Source organism: Somniosus microcephalus, chromosome 22 (genome assembly GCF_052327205.1).
Source record: "Somniosus microcephalus isolate GS21.2 chromosome 22, FLI_Smic_1.0, whole genome shotgun sequence".
NCBI classification, from domain to species: Eukaryota; Metazoa; Chordata; class Chondrichthyes; order Squaliformes; family Somniosidae; genus Somniosus; species Somniosus microcephalus.
Genome location: NC_141008.1, coordinates 52,347,333 through 52,364,307, shown reverse-complemented (window position 1 = coordinate 52,364,307; position 16,975 = coordinate 52,347,333). Strand labels below are relative to the sequence as shown.

The window sequence follows — 16,975 nt, the reverse complement described above, 5'->3', positions numbered from 1 at the left end:
TGTTGGGCAGAGGCAGCTCCCGTAGGGGGCGCAATCGGTCGGGGTCTGGTCCGATTTCCCCGTTCTCCACCACGCTGCCCAGTATGCAGAGGCGCGTGGTGTTGAAAACGCACTTGTCCTCGTTATAGGTGAGGTTGAGTTTTTGTGCGGTTTTCAGGAACCTCTCGAGGTTCGAGTCGTGATCCTGCTGGTTGTGACCGCAGATGGTGACGTTGTCGAGGTAGGGGAAGGTTGCCTGCAAGTGGTGGTCATCGACCATGCGATCCATCTCCCTCTGAAAGACCGAGACCCCGTTCGTCACCCCAAAGGGGACTCTGAGGAATTGGTAGAGGCGTCCGTTCGCCTCGAAGGCGGTGTATGGGCGGTCCTCTGGTCTGATAGGGAGCTGGTGGTACGCCGACTTGAGGTCGATGGTGGAGAACACCCGGTATTGGGCGATTTGGTTCACCATTTCTGATATGCGGGGTAGCGGGTAGGCGTCTAGTAGGGTGTACCTGTTGATCGTTTGACTATAGTCGATCACCATCCGTTTCTTCTCGCTACCCCTTACCACTACCACTTGGGCGCGCCACGGGCTGTTGCTGTGTTCAATAATGCGCTCTTTCAGGAGCCTGTCTACCTCGGTCGCGATAAACCGCCTGCCCTCCCAGCTGTACCTCCTGCTTTTGGTCGCTATTGGCCGGCAGTTAGGGGTAAGGTTCGCGAATAGCGAAGGCGGCTTTACCTTCAGGGTAGCCAGACCGCACACTGAGGGGCGGCTGGGACCCACCGTACTTGAGCGTGATGCTTTGGTGGTTGCACTGGAAATCCAAACCCAAGATCACGCTCGCACATAGATTCTTCATTATTAATACTTTAAAATTATCATACACAGTTCCGTTAACGCACAATTGTACCGTGCAGTAACCCAGAATGGTCGATGTCTGGGTTTTATCAGCCATAGAGATGGTACCCTGAGCAGGGACCACCTTTAGGGAGAGTTGTTGTGCCAGTTCAGGGTGGATAAAACTCTCCGTGCTTCCACTGTCAATTAAGCATTTAACCCGGCACCCGTTTACCTCGATGTCCACCATTGATTTGGATAGCGGATGCGGCCTGGTCTGGTCCACTGTGACCGATGCCACTGTAGGGCCCTGATCGAGACAAGATGGCGTCCACGCTGTCTGCTCATAAGATGGCGGACCCCACGAGGTCGGGCAAGATGGCGTCCAAGATGGCCGCTCCCACGGCGCACACGCGGCGGTGGCGGGTTTTCCGGCGGTTGGTTTTCCGGCGGGGTTCCCTCTGCACGCCTTCCCGAAGTGCCCCTTCTTACCGCACTTAAAGCAGGTGGTGCCTTTCGCCGGGCACAGGTTTCTGGTGTGCTTTGGCTGCCCGCAGAAGTAGCAGTTGGGTCCTTGACGCGTCGCGGCTGTCGTAGGGCTTCTGGGGGGAGAGCTGGGCCCCGCCGGTGTCGGGCTGCCGGGCGGGGAAGATGCCTTCCAAGATGGCGGCGCACGCGTGGGCGGCGCGGGCTGAAGAGTAGGCGTCCGAGTTTCTCTGGGCCATCTCCAGGGACCGCGCGGTGTCCGCAGCCTGTTTCAGGTCCAACTCCGTTTTTTCCAGCAGTCTTTGCCGGATGTGAGTGGAGCTGAGGCCTGTGATAAAGGCATCGCGAACAAGCTTGTCGGTGTACACTGCGGCTTTTACATCTCGGCACTTACAGTCCTTGCCAAGCTTTTTCAGGATGCTTTGGAACTCCTCCACCGATTCCCCAGGTCGCTGTGCGCGAGTAGCGAGTAGATGCCTAGCATACACCTCATTCGTAGGCTGCTGGTAATGCGCCTTTAAGATGTTGCAGGTGGCCAGGTACGTATCGGCGTCTTGGATGAGGGGGTAAACCCGGTGGCTTACCCAATTCCGTAGCATTCCGAGTCTCATCTTCGCAGTGTCCGTAGCGTCTTTGACGGCTGCGGAATTGTCCAGGAAGAATTCCATACAGTCAAACCAGTGTCCGAAGCGTGCTGATGCGTCCGGAGCATGTTGATCCAAATCCAAACGTTCGGGTTTCAGGAGTTGATCCATAGTGTTGAAAATTTAAGTTAATAAAATTGATGTGCCTCAATTATTCCGCGACTCGAAGTTAGCAGAACAAAAGTAAGGCTTTTATTAACTTAGAACATAACACGTAAACTAGAGAGATGTCTTCCTTCAGGAGGCTGATGCCTGACTGACTTAGATTACAAAGGAGCCAGGTATGGGCGGAGCCCTGCACACAACCAATTCCAGCACATTCCAATACATAATACATGGGGGAAGGGAAAAGACACAGAAAGCAGGCAGTTACAAGACACAGAAAACAGGCAGTGATGAATGGAATATATTTCATCACAGCACTATTACCAGACCATTCAAGCTCACTGATTCATCCTCCCTAATTAGCCTAAAATTCACAGAACTATGGCGTATCTGCAAGTACGATGTAGCTTTGTGTACATAAACAAATGTAATCACTAACTCCGCCTCTTTCACTTCTGGTTTAGGAGCCGTTCTCTACCTCATTGTAGCAGGTATTGCTAAAAGAAAGGGGGGGGGGGAAAAGCATTTTATATTGCGTCAGCTGCAGCTTAGTTGGTAGCACACTCGCCTCTGAGTCAGAAGGTTGTGGGTTCACGTCCCACTCCAGGGACTTGAACACCTAAAGCTAGGCTGACGCTTCAGTGCTGTGCTGAGGGAGTGCTGCACTGAGTGTGCCGTCTTTCGGTTGAGACGTTAAACAGTGGCCCCGTCGCTATCGGGTGATGTAAAAAATCCCATGGCACTATTTTGAAGACGAGCAGGGAGTTATCCCTGGTATCCTGGCCAATATTTATATCGCAACCATCATAAGGGTGAAAAAAAAACAGATTATCATGTCATCACATTGCTGTGTGTGGGACCTTGCTGCCACGTTTCCCACATTACAACAGTGACTACACTTCAAAAGTGCTCCATTGGCTGTAAAGTGTTTTGAGACGTACGGTGGTCATGAAAGGCACTATATAAATGCAAGTCTTTCATTCTTTCACTCCACTGGATGTCCCAAAGTGCTTTACAACTAATGAAGTACTTCTGAAGTGTAATCACTGTTGTAATGTAAGAAATGCTGCAGCCAATTTGTGCACAGCAAGCTCCCACAAACAGCAATGTGATAATGACCAGATAACCTGTTTGTGATGTTGATTGAGGGATATATATTGGTCAGAACACCAGGGCGAGCTCTCCTGCTCTTCTTTGATTATTGTGCCATGGGATCTTTTACATCCACCTGAGATGGCAGACGTGTAGTCAGTTTAATGTCTCACCTGAAAGACCGCACCTCTGACAGTGCTGCACTCCCTCAGTACTGCATATAAACACTGCTCACTATTATCCTTCTATACCAGAAGAACACTGTTGGCTGTACTAGTGATATTCATTTAATGTTTCTATGTATAGTGTCATAATGGCCCAGAAAGAGGCCATTCGGCCCATCCAGTCCATGCCGGCTCTAGAGCAATCCAGCCAGCCCCATTCCCCCCGCTCTATCCCTGTAACCCTGCAAGTTTATTTCCCTCAAGTGCCTATCCAGTCTCCCCTTGAAAACATTGTGTCTCTGCTTCCACCACTTCTGTCGGCAGTGAGTTCCAGGTCATCGCCACTCCTTGCGTAAATTTTTTTTCCCCTCGCATCCCCCCGGTATCTCTTGCCCAAAACCTTAAATCTGTGTCCCCTTGTCCTTGTACCATCAACCAGTGGGAACAGCCTTGCCCCACCTCGCCTATACAAACCTGTCATAATTTTGTACACCGCTATCAAATATATCATTAACTTGTGCAGTGTTCAAATCCCTCAATGGCCTCACCCCTCTCTATCTCTGTAACCTCCTCCAGCCCTACAACCCTCTGGGGTTTCTGTGCTCCTCCAATTCTGGCCTCCTGCACATCCCTCACTTCCTTTGCCCCTCCATTGGCGGCCATGCCTTCAGCTGTCTAGGCTCTGGAATTTCCTCCACCCCTCTCCTCCTCCTTAAAGACTCTCCTTAATACATTTCTTTGATCAAGCTTTTGGTCACCTGTCCTAAAATCTCCTCCTTTGGCTTGGTGACAATTTTTGTCTGATTATGCTCCTGTGAAGAGCCTTGGGATATTTTACTACATTTAAACATGGGAACATAGAAGATAGGAACAGGAGTAGGCCATTCGGCCCCTCGAGCCTGTTCTGCCATTTAATGAGATCATGGCTGATCATCCAATTTCAGTACCCTGTCCCTGCTTTCTCTCCATATCACTTGATCCCTTTAGCCTTAAGAAATATATCTAACTCAACTGCCTTCTGTGGTAGAGAATTCCACAGGTTCACCACTCTCTGGGTGAAGAAATTCCTCCTCATCTCAGTCCTAAAATGGCTTACCCCTTATCCTTAGACTGTGACCCCTGGTTCTGGACTTCCCCCTGCCATCGGGAACATCCTTCCTGCATCTAGTCTGTCTAGTCTTTAGAATTTTATAAGTTTCAATGAGATCCCCTCTCATTCTTCTAAACTCTAGTGAATACAAGCCTCAATCAACCCAATCTCTCTTCATACGTCATTCCTGCCGTCCCAGGTATCGGTCTGGTGAATCTTCGCTGCACTCTCTCCATGGCAAGAACATCCTTCCTCAGATAAGGTGACCAAAACTGCACACAATACTCAAGATGTGGTCTCACCAAGGCCCTGTACAACTGCAGCAAGACATCCTTGCTCCTGTACTCAAATCCTCTCGCTATGAAGGCCAACATAACATTTGCCTTCTTAACCGCCTGCTGCACCTGCATGCTTACCTTCAGCGACTGGTGCACAAGGATACCCAGGTCTTGTTGCACTTCCCCTTTTCCCAATCTATTGCTGTTCAGATAATCCACCTTCCTGTTTTTGCCACCAAAGTGGATAACCTCACATTTATCCACATTATAATGCATCTGCCCAATCGTCCAATCACCCAATCTGTCCAAATCATACTGGAGTTTCTCAGCATCCTCCTCACGGCACACACACCCACCCAGTTTTGTGTTGTCTGCAAACTTGGAGATATTACACCTAGTTCCCTCGTCTAGATCATTAATATATATTGTGAATAGCTGAGGTCCTAGCACCGATCCCTGCGGTACCTCACTAGTCACTGCCTGCCACTCGGAAAAAGACCCGTTTATTCCGACTCTTTGCTTCTTGTCTGCCAACCGGTTCTCTATCCAAGTCAGTACCTTACCCCCAATCCCATGTGCTTTAACTTTGCATGCTAATCTCTTATGTGGGACCTTATCAAAGCCTTCTGAAAGTCCAAATACACCACATCCACTGGTTCTCCCTTATCTATTCTACCAGTTACATCCTCAAAAAATTCCAGTAGATTAGTCGAGCATGATTTACCTTAATCCATGTTGACTTTGTCTGATCCTGTCACTGTTTTCCCAAGTGCTCTGCTATTACATCTTTTATAATGGACTCTAGCATTTTCCCCGCTACCGATGTCAGGCTTACCGGTCTATAATTCCCCGTTTTAATGCTTTTGTGTGTTTGCATAGCTTTATAAATAGAGGCGTGGAGTGCAAAAGCAAGGAAGTTATGCTAAACCAAAACACTGGTTAGGCCCCAGCTGTAGTATTGTGGCCAATTCTGGGCTCCACACTTTGGGAAGGATGTCAAGGACTTGTAGAGGGTGCAGAGGAGATTTACTAGAATGGTACCAAGGATGAAATACTTTTACATGAAGAAGCTGTGGTGGTTCTCCTTAGAGCAGTGAAGGTTAAGAGGAGATTTGATGATGGGCGTACAAAACCATGAACGGTTTTGATAGAATAAATAAGGAGAAACTGTTTCCAATGGCAGAAGGGTCAGTCAAGAGGACTCCAATTTAAGATAATTGGCAACAGAACCAGAGGCGACATGAGGGGGGGAAAAATTTATGCGGCAAGTTATGATCCAAATGCACTGCCTGAAAGGGTGGTGTATGCAGATTCAGTAATAACTTTCAAAAGGAAATTGAATAAATACTTGAAGGGGAAAATTTGCTGGGCTATGGAAAAGAACAGTGGGGTGGGACTAATTGGATAGCTCTTTCAAAGAGCTGACATGGGCCGAATGGACTCCTATGTTGTATGATTTTGAGTGCTGGAGGAAGAATACTGTTGTGTTCCACCTCCGTAACCTCTCCCATCTCCGCCCCTGCCTCACCTCATCTGTTGAAACCTTCAACCATGTCTGTTACTGCTAGACTTGATAATTCCAGTGCTCTTCTGGCCAGCCTCTCATCTTCCGCCCTCCATAAACTTGAGCTCATTTGAAACTCTGCTGCCTGTATACCAAGTCCCGTTCACCCATTACTCCTGTTTGCTGACCTACATTGGCACCCCGTCCGGCAACCCATCAATTTCAAAACTCTCATCCTTGTTTTCAAATCCCTCCATGACCTTTCCCCTCCCTATCTCTAACCTCCTACAGCCCTCTGAGATATCTGTCCTCCTCCAATTCTGGCCTCTTGCCCATCCTGGATTTTAATCGCTTCCCCCATTGGTGGCCGTGCCTTCAGCTGCCTAGGCTCTAAGCTCTAGAATTCCCTCCTTAAACCTCTCTGCCTCTCCACCTCTCTCTCTCTCTCTCCTACTTTAAGACACTCCTTAAAACCTACCTCTTTGACCAAGTTTTTGGTCACCTGTCCTAATATCTCCTTGCGTGGCTCAGTGTCAAATTTTGTTTGATAATCGCTCCTGTGAAGTGCCTTTACTATGCTAAAGGTGCTATATAAATGCAAGTTGTTTTTAGGAAAAAAGAAAGCCTTGCCTTTATATAGTGTCTCATGACCTCCGGAGGTGCCAAAGTACTCTATAACCAATTAAGTACTTCTGATGTGTAGTCACTGTTGTGATGTAGGAAATGTGGCAGCCAATTTGCGCACAGCAAGCTCCCACAAACAGTAATGTCATCATGACCAGATAATCTGTTTTTAGGTGTTGGTTGAGGGATAAATATTTGCCAGGACACTTTTTTTTAGGATCCTGTAACATGTTAATTTGGTTACAGGGCATGAAATCCAACTGACCTGGCAGGTTGCTCTTGTGCACTCCCTGGTGACCTGTTTCAGCGCACCATTGGCAAAGGTGGGGTGAGGAGACCCAAAGAGGAGGTACGATGAAAGGCATTTCAATCCCAAAATGGATCAGTGCAGTGCTGTGACCGAATTGTAAGTCCTGCTGGAACAATGTGGTGACTGGAAAGCTGACTACAAAGTTGAAAATTCCAGTGCTACATTGTCGATCAACCAGCATTGATCAGTTGAGTGTTTTGAAATGACAACATCCAGTTTTGAGGTGTTTGATTTTTGCGTTAAGTTTAAATACAGCGCCTGATGACATTCTGTAACTTTTCTTCTGCAGCTATGCCCAAGTTGAATCAGCGTCACAAGAAGTGGAAGATCATGAGAAAACGGCAAGCAATTGAAAGGGCACAGAATGCTCATAGGCGACGCCTGCTAGCAAAAAGCAAACGGAATGTCTGCAAGGCAAAGCCGATTACTCCCAAAACACCAGGGTGAGCAGCTCTGTGACTGAGCTTGAAGATCATTGATTAGCAAGGCTTGCCCTGAAGGTGGTGTGGATAATTTAGAAGCCATATTATAAATGAACAAAATTAGTTTCCTTTCCTTCCCACCCTCCAAAAATGTATCGAACTGGTTATTAGAATTTTTTTTTCAAAACCTTTGCAATTGATTTCAGGTGTTCTTTATGGACAAGTAACTTTTTTAACAATTTCATGTTTGTTTTTATTTCTTCCTGGTCCCTGTCACCCCCCCCCCCCCCCCCCCCATCCCAAAGTAGGCTTTGTGTCAGTCACAGCCCATCCTGTTCAGGAGTGGCAATAATGGCGTTTAGCTCTTACTCATAGGAACAGGAGGAGGCCATTCAGCCCCTCGAGCCTGTTCCACCATTCAATTAGATCATGGCTGATCTGTGACCTAACTTCCATATACCCGCCTTTGGCCCATACCCCTTAATACCTTTGGTTAACAAAAAGCTATCAATTTCAGATTTAAAATTAACAATTGATCTAGCACCAATTGCTGTTTGCAGAAGAGAGTTCCAAACTTCTACCACCCTTTGTGTGTAGAAATGTTTCCTAATTTCACTCCTGAAAGGTCTGGCTCTTAATTTTTAGACTATGCCCCCTCGCCTTAGAATCCCCAACCAGCGGAAATAAATAAGTTTTTCTCTACCTACCCTATCTGTTCTCCTTAATATCTTAAACTTCGATCAGATCACCCCTTAACCTTCTAAATTCTAGGGAATACAACCCTAATTTGTGTAATCTCCTTGTAACTTAACCCTTGAAGTCCAGGTAAGATTCTGGCAAGCCTATGCTGCGCTCCCTCAGAGGCCAATATATCCTTCCTAAGGTGCGGTGCCCAGAACTGCTCACAGTACTCCAGGTGTGGTCTAACCAGGGCTTTGTACAGCTGCAGCATAACCTCTACCCCCTTGTATTCCAGTCCTCTCGATATAAAGGCCAGCATGCCATTAGTCTTTTTTGATTATTTTCTGTACCTGTTCATGATGTTTTAATGATCTCTCTACCTGGACCTCCAAGTCTCTTGACATCCACTGTTTTTAGCTTTTCACCATTTAGAAAGTACCATGTTCTATCCTTTTTGGGTTCAAAGTGGATGACCTCACCTTTGCCTACACTGAAATCCATTTGCCACAGTTTTGCCCATTCACTTAATCTATCAATATCCCTTTATAATTTTATGCTTTCATCTACACTGCCTACAATGCTGCCTATCTTTGTTATCAGCAAATTTGGATATATGACTTTCTATGCTATCATCCAAGTCGTTAATAAATACAGTGAATAGTTGAGGTTCCAACACAGATCCCTGTGGGGCACCACTAGTCACGTCCTGCCAATTAGAGTACCTACCCATTATTCCTACTCTCTGTCTCCTGACGCTCAGCCAATTTCCTACCCAGGTCAATAATTTGCCCTCAATTCCGTGGGCTTCTACCTTTGTTAACAGTCTCTTATGTGGGACTTTATCAAATGCCTTCTGGAAGCCCATATAAATAACATCCATAGACATTCCCCTGTCCACTACTTTAGTCACCGCCTCTCAAAATTCCTTGTTAGGCATGACCTATCTTTCACACATCCATGCTGGCTCTCTGATCAACTGAAAATTTTCGAGGTGTTCAGTCACCCTATCCTTAATTATAGACTCTAGCAATTTCCTGACAACCAATGTTAGGCTGACTGGTCTATAATTCCCTGGTTTCCCTCTCTCTCCGTTCTTAAATAGCAGAGTGACATGTGCAATTTTCTAATCTAAAGGGACGGTTCCTGAATCTAGAGAACTTTGCAGATGCCCTAACTGTAATCTTCCAATGTGTTCACCTACTTCCTTTAAAACCCTGGGATGGAAAACATCTGGTCCTGGGGATTTATCACTCTCTGGTGCCATTATTTTCTTTACTGTTATTTTACTTGCCTTAATTTTAGAGTCCCTGTCCCCAATTCAATATTCATTTCCTTGGGATTTCTGGCATGCTATCCTCTTCTACTGTAAATACTGATGCAAATTAATTATTCAACATGTCTGCCATTTCTTTCTCATTGACAATATCACTGCTTTCAGTTTTTAAACGGCCAACATTGCTCCTGACTACCCTCTTTTTTTTTCCTAATGCAGTTGTAAAAATTCTTTGTATTGACTTTGATATCCCTTGCAAGTTTCTTTTCATACTCCCTTTTTGTAGCTCTTACTATCTGTTTTGTGACCCTTTGCTGTTCTTTGTATCTTTCCCATTCGCCAGGATCTGTGCTATTTTTTGCATCTTTGTATGCTTTTTCTTTTAGTTTTATGCTGCTCCTTACCTCTTCAGTCGTCCATGGCTTTTTTGGTAAGTTTTGGTATAAACTGGTTCTGTATCACATTAAATTCTTCATCTCCCACTGATAATCTGTCGTTTTACCCATTAACAGATTTTGCCCAGTTTACTGTGGACAATCTCTGCCTCATCCTGTTGAAGTCGGCCTTACCTAAATCTAGAATCTTTAGTAGCTGTTTTGTGTTTCTCCCTTTCAAGCGCTACATTGAACTCATCATGTTATGATGCTGTTGGATAAATGTTCACGCACAGTTAGGCTGTTAACTAAATCTGGCTCACACTGATTGGGATAAGCTAACACAGCATAGACCAAGGATCCAACTTGGACCCTACCTGATCCAAATGGCTCAGATCCACATTGGGGGTCACTATTAACTTGTATTGGTTGCTGGAGGAACTGGAGCACATAATCTAGGCTGACAGTTCAGTGCGGTATTGAGGGATTACTGCACTGTTGGATGAGACATTAAGCTGATCCCCATCTGCCCTCTCGGTTAGATGTTAAAGATCCCATGGCACTATTTGACGAATAGCAGGGAAGTTCTCCCGATGTCCTGGCTGACACTTGTCCATCAATCAACATCACTAAAAATAGATTATCCGATCACTTACCTCATTGCTGTTTCTGGAATCTTGCTGTGCACCAATTGGCTGCTGCATTTCCTACGTTACAACAGTGACTACAATTTAATGTACTTCGTTGGTTGTGAAGTGCTTTGGGGCATCCTGAGGTTGTGAAAGGCACTACATAAATGCAAGTTCATTCTGTCCTAATTTAACTGAATTCTTGTGACAGTATGCAGCATGTCACAAGACTTGCCTACTCCCACTCTATACAAATAAGTTGTTTTACACTAATGTTTGTTCCCACTTTATGGTTAGTTTGTATGATGCATATAGTTTGCTTTTTTTTGTTTCAAATCCAGGAATAAGGACGCACTGGTGTCTAGTAGCAATTCTATCCCGCATGAGCCAGTTCCTGTCCGGCTCATTTCTTTAATGAATGTGAAAAATATGCTGAATCCTCTTAAGGCTGTGGTTTCCTCCATGTACTACTGGTGGCTGAGCAGCATCAGGCAGGTATAAATGCAAATCAAATCTTCTCTAATTCACGTAGTAAAGGTTATCTTGATTTTCCACAGCCAGTTGGCTACGGTTGTGTAATTCGCTTCTGTCCAACAAATTGGAAGGGTTAGTTATAATTCTCCATTTTTGACAACTGCAAAGGATTTTTTTCTCAAATTCCCAATTTAGAACTGTTTACGCTAATTTTTATTTTTGTATTCTGGTAAATTACCAGTAAATTGGAATGGGGGGTTGGAATTCTTGCAGTTCCCTGCCTCAAGATGACTCCTTGCTGGTTTGGTTTGGGTACCTCTTCTAAGTGGCTGTTGATATGCACCTCAACAGTGAGTGTCAGCAGGCTGTTTGACTGGGGGATGAAAACGTTAAAGCCCACACTTCACAAAGTTCTTCTCGTTCTCCAAGTTTCGGGTTCTGCCTACACCTTCCTGACTTGGGTGCAGTTTAGTCCATATGGCTTGTTTGCCCAGACCCCTGCTTCTATGAAGACTTTCTGGCTTCTAACATTCATGTGTATTCCAGCAGTTCATGTGTGAGCCAGTACCAAATCCACTGTATGTGAACAAGCACGATCCAGGGTAAAGGTCCCTCCAAGGCTTGATCCTGGCACTACGCCTAACCCCTCCCCAGCTCCTCTTCCATGCCCAAAGTTCCAAACCCAAGTTTCTTTTAAATGTGCAGGTTACTCACTTCTCCAATTGGTTTCTCCTCCGATTCCCCACCTCCAAGCAGGTACATTTTTGGATTTGTGTTCCCTGGCCTTTTAAAAGTTCAGCAACAACATATGGGATGCACATAAACACAATAGAAAAGATACAGGAGAGGATAGAGGTAGAATTAAAGATTTTAAGAACTCGTGCGCATGGGGTGGGGGATGGAAGAGGCTTTGCGACAAATCGGTATAGAGACAAGAGAACACAGTATTAGGGTGTGGGAGAGAACAGAGGTTGTTGTGGGAAGACATCAATCTTTATTTTTGCCCATGAGCAACATCTTGGGCGATCAGCTGATCTTGTGTTTAATCATTTGTGGGCGAGGCATACCTGTCTTCATTTAACCTACCAAAAAAAAGTTCTTTTGGCATGCAGCCAAGTTCCTCATCCTGCAGCTCACCTGGTTTAGATTGAATCCACTCTTTCATCAGAGGAATGTAATTTGTTTTATCTCGTTATAAACCAGAATAAATTCCTTTTTAAGTTTCCCCTTTTTTTTTCTCACCTCTCTTTGGTTTCTTCCATTTTCTCCCCTTTCTTCTCTTTCTCTCCCCCCCCCGCCCCCCCCCCCAAAGCTGACACTGACTCCTGCTAGAATACGGTTCTGCAAGATTTGGGTACCTTGGAGACCTTGCCCAGGTGGTCATTCTTGATGTGCAAGCCTAAATGGTGAATGTTGGCAGGCTGGTAAATTGTGGGCATCACAGCCAAACCCAATCCTGTCCTCATTTCACATTGACACACATGCACTTTCTAGCAGGGGTTTGCTGGATTCTGATCAAGAGCAGAAATCCTGGCTGGCTTTTTTTGTTTTCTTCCCTTGTCTTAACCCCTCATCCCAATTATTATGACAATTAACCCAGTTGTATTGCCCACCCTTACTACCATCCAGTTGCAATCTGCTAATTCAGTACATTTTGAGAATCAAATCCAGGACCTTTTTTGATCTGTAGCTCAGCTACATGCTGCCTTTATCAAATGAATCCAAAGGCAGAGAGTTGGTTAAAATGACAATCAAATCTTGTTGCTTTGCTGATGATTTGTTTCTTCTGTATTTCCAGGGTTTAGAAGTAGTGATGGACACTCTATATCCTTCTCGTGTTTACTTGAGGGAGCTGAATGCACTATGGCAACATATTGAGACACTTGAGATGAAACTAACACAATTACGAGAAATCTTCAATGTAAACCTGGTAAATAGATTACCTCGATCAGGTTGATTCTTTTGTCTACTGCATTTACAGCTAAAACAATACAAAATACTTCCATTTACTAGTTATCCGAATCGTTATGTTGGTTGAAATAACATGGACGATTCAGAAAGCACCATTCAAATTTATTGGATTGAGTAGTGAATTCCCACAACTCCAATCACTGGTGTTTTTGTGCTAAGTTATAATTTGTTGCAAATATTGAACACTTTTGGTAGCCAAAGATTAGGTTTCACTATAGAAACCAGTGGCATTCCCTTTCTGGTGAAGTGAAGGAATAGGAAATGCATTTAGCCAATAGGACCAGATTAGAGTATATTCAAGGAAATGAAAGTACAAGTAAAGGAAGTTGTGATTGAAATGCCATGGCTCATCAGGTACAGGGTTCCGACCATAAGGTTGGAAGGTAATGCCAACATTTTTTTAATTGTCAAGAAATATAATTCTTGTAACTATATTAGTGTACCCCTCTAGTGGACACACCATTGGAGATTTTTTTCAGACAGTTAATAATTAATGAGTTAAAAAAATAAGTTCAAGCCAGCACTAAAACTGTAAAAATGTATATAAATTGGCTAAATAGTAGGAAACTGAGAGCCAGTCAATGGCGCTGTCTCTAGTTGGACACCTGAGCAGCAGCAGATATTTGCTGTTCTTGTGGAAAATTTTTATATAGAAATAATCTTAATAAAATGTTATTGAAAATAGTGTTTGTTGGCAGATGATGCCAAGTTAAGTGAGAAAGCAAGGTTCTCGTTAGAATTTTTTTAATTACCTGCAAAGACGTGAAAAAAAGGGTAAATAAATTGCAAATTAAATTTGAGTACCAAGAAATACAAGTAAAGGATACTAGTGTAAAAATGGCTAAAAAGTGAATTGGTGAGAGCACTAGCAGTATTTTGTTCAGTTGTGGTATCCGCACTTGCGAAAAGATGTAGTGGCAGCCAAAAGAATCTGGAGGATGACAAACTGTGCTATGAAGAGGGGATAATGAGTTGAATCTATTGTAATTTGAGGGGAGAAAGACTTTGAGAAAATGTGATCCACATTTTAGGAAACTGAGGTGAAAATACATTGTGCAAAACAACAATATTTGAACCAGAAGACTGGCAGTGCTGAATGCTCGCTCATTCATCCTTAATCACTGATTTCTGGAGTAAATCGCCCCCTAGTGGAGTAAACACTATTTGAAAATGTACCTGTTGAGGTTGTCTAATGTATCCTCTTGGCATGCTGTGGCCAATGTGTATACAGTGAAGAAAACCATTTTGCCATTGAAATGTCCCTTTAACTTTAAATGTTCTGCATTATTGGTTTTATAGATGTTAGATAATGTTCTGAACTCCATAACTAGGATTACATAGGGCCATTGAACAATTCGTTAGAACAGATTCAGGTGGGCTCCCAGGAAATGATGGTGGTTTTAAATGGCTACTTTGCATCAGTATTCCCTACAGAAGATTGTGCTAAGTTACCAATCTCCATTGTACAGCTAATACTAAAGTTGGAAGTGTCAAAGTGTCTGCTTGTATGGTTCGGGCTGGAATAAGGTGTTCTCAAAACTGATCAAGCTGCTAGTTGTGATTGCATTTATCCAAGGGAACTCAATTGGGAGCCTGCTCTGTAAGTTGCTTGCTCATGTATTTAACGGCTCACTGGGGTCTGGGCTTGTTCCCATGGACTGGAGGGAGTCTGATGCGGTGCCATCATTCAAAGTGTAATGTCATAACTGGGGAATTACATGCCTATTATCATGACTTCTGTTATAGGCAAGTTACTTGAAAGGGATTATCAAAGATACACTATGACCACCTTGACAGAAGTGATTATTAGCTACACTCAACATGGCTTCTGGAAAATAATGTTATGTCTCACCAACCTGGTTGAATTTTCTGAGGCAGTTACTGGATTGGCAGATGTAGATAGTCTGGCTGACATTGTATACCTTGACTGTCAAAAATCTTTTGACAAGGTGCCACACAATAGGCTATGCAATGGGATTAGTGGGAAGATTTTGGGTTGGATAAGGTATTTATTCCATTTCTGTGTGCTGACCTTTGTTAATAGCTGGTTCTGCATGTGAACCAGTTACTAGTGGAGTCCTGCAGGGATTGGTGTTGGGGCCAATCTCCATCTTTATGATCTGGATGAAGGTTGAAGGGAACTGTAAATTTGCAGATTATGCAAAGATTTGTGCAGGTGTTGAGGAAAAATAAATTACAAGATGGGGGGGTGCAGGGGAGGGAGAGATGGCCCCTTGTCTGGTAGATGTCATTTAATAGAGAATTATAGTGTTATGCACATGAGTAGGGTTAGTGCTGAGCATGTGTATACCTTGCAGGATTGTGAACTTAAGGCAGCATTTAATCCAAAGTGGTTTTGAGTGTATATCAGTGCAAAAGTGGCACTATGACTCAGACTGCCAAGCACATTCGATCCCCAAATTGGGAGATTCCCCCTTCTCCAAGACAGTCTCACACCAGTTTCAGTTTGCACGATTACTTATTTTATTTAGAAAAATCCTTCATTGATTTAGGAATTATTTACACCTAATATGTAAACTTAATAGAAGTATAATTACACCCTAACGTGCACACATAATGGAATAATTTATTGTATAGCATATCCTTTTGTATTTGTGTGTTAATGGGAATGTCAGTTGGTAGTTTTAAATCTTGTCTGCTGTTCTGAATTCTGCCCTTCTATCTTTTACAGGTGTCTAATAATGTAAAAGCTGCTGAAATATGTAGCTGTCGAAAGTATGTTGATTTCTCCCCAGGCCCCACTAAAATACCAGTATGGCCAGTCCAGCCAATCCTCAGTCATACCATGCTGCTATCATCTGTTGGGGCACCTCCACCTCCCCCTCCTCCACTACCTCCTCCCTCTGTGCTTGTACAAAAGCCTCTACAGATTCAGCGACAAACTAGGAGTGAAAAATCTTTGCAAGTGAGTGTGTGCCAAGCTGTGGAATTATTTTGCTATGCTTCAAAGTTAATTGAATTGTGTGTTTTTTTTTAAACCTTGATTAATTATAAGAATGCAAGTCACATCTTCATGTTTGTTTACAATTGTCAAGAAGTGTTCATTTTGTGTTCAAACAATTCCATAAGACTTGTAAAACTAATTTGAGAGACTTGTTTGTTGACCCCTAATGGACTCTTGGGTTTTGGGAAGATGTCAATGTGATGTGCATAGCTTTGTCAGGTGGATACTTAAGTCAAATTGCAATTGCAGGATGAGAAGGCAGCCTCCTAGATTCCTGAACTCTGACAAATCCATACCTGCAGGGTGCCAACTTGGCTCAGTTGTTGGCATTTTTGCCTCTAGTCATGGGTTCAACCCTTAGGATGACCCTTCAGTGCAGTGGCTGAGGGAGTGTTGCTTTAATAGAGGTGTCTTTTGGATGAGATGTTAAGCTAAGGCCCTATCCATCTGTAAAATATCCCATGGCATAATTTGAAGAGCGGGGAGTCCTCATTATGTCCTGGCCAACATTCATCCAGATTCAAGTCCTGTTCCATTCCATTCTCGATTTGAGTTAGGAAGTGCGAAAAGGAGGCCACAACATTTCCCATCAGCAGAGAGTTGGGAGCAAGAAAAATTCTGTGAAGTTTCTCTGAGCATTAAAATGAGACAGATTGGGCGTGCCATTCTCATGCCGATGCTTCTGTGCAGCAGATGAAACAGCAACCAGGGTGGAGCAGCTGACATTTAAGACCAACTGAGAACATTAGGGAATTATGGGTTGTTTGCCACCTGCAGCTACAATAAGGACAAACTACTGTAGGCAGTTTTTAAAGGAAAAGTTCTTGCCTTCACTTCATCCTGTAAAACTAGGAACATTTTCCTTGTACACCATGAAAATCTAACTCATGCGCTCCTGACTTTCAATGCTACTCTCTTTCACCAGTGCTAAAGTTTACTCCAGTATCTGCCGCCTAGCCAATAAATGTCATTCTCTGATTTCTGGAAGTTTTATCTGGAGTATACTTAGGAATAGATCACTTCTAAATAAAATAAAGATCATTTGAATTGCAGACACTATTGCTGG

The 16,975-nt window shown here is 44.0% G+C and overlaps 1 protein-coding gene across 3 annotated transcripts in view; it reads left to right on the top strand.

Annotated features, from left to right (window-relative positions):
• prr11 (proline rich 11) overlaps positions 1 to 16,975 on the top strand; it is a 28,189-nt gene that overhangs the window by 2,967 nt on the left and 8,247 nt on the right. The window contains exons 2-6 of one of the 3 annotated variants that reach the window (XM_085964731.1): positions 7,057 to 7,159; positions 7,410 to 7,563; positions 10,841 to 10,994; positions 12,772 to 12,903; positions 15,637 to 15,870. In XM_085964731.1, coding sequence (XP_085820857.1) covers positions 7,412 to 7,563; positions 10,841 to 10,994; positions 12,772 to 12,903; positions 15,637 to 15,870 — 672 coding nt within the window. In that variant the 5' untranslated portion in view covers positions 7,057 to 7,159; positions 7,410 to 7,411. Of the gene's footprint in view, positions 1 to 7,056; positions 7,308 to 7,409; positions 7,564 to 10,840; positions 10,995 to 12,771; positions 12,904 to 15,636; positions 15,871 to 16,975 lie in introns of all 3 variants that reach the window. The other 2 variants (XM_085964728.1, XM_085964729.1) reach the window with 2 other exon arrangements.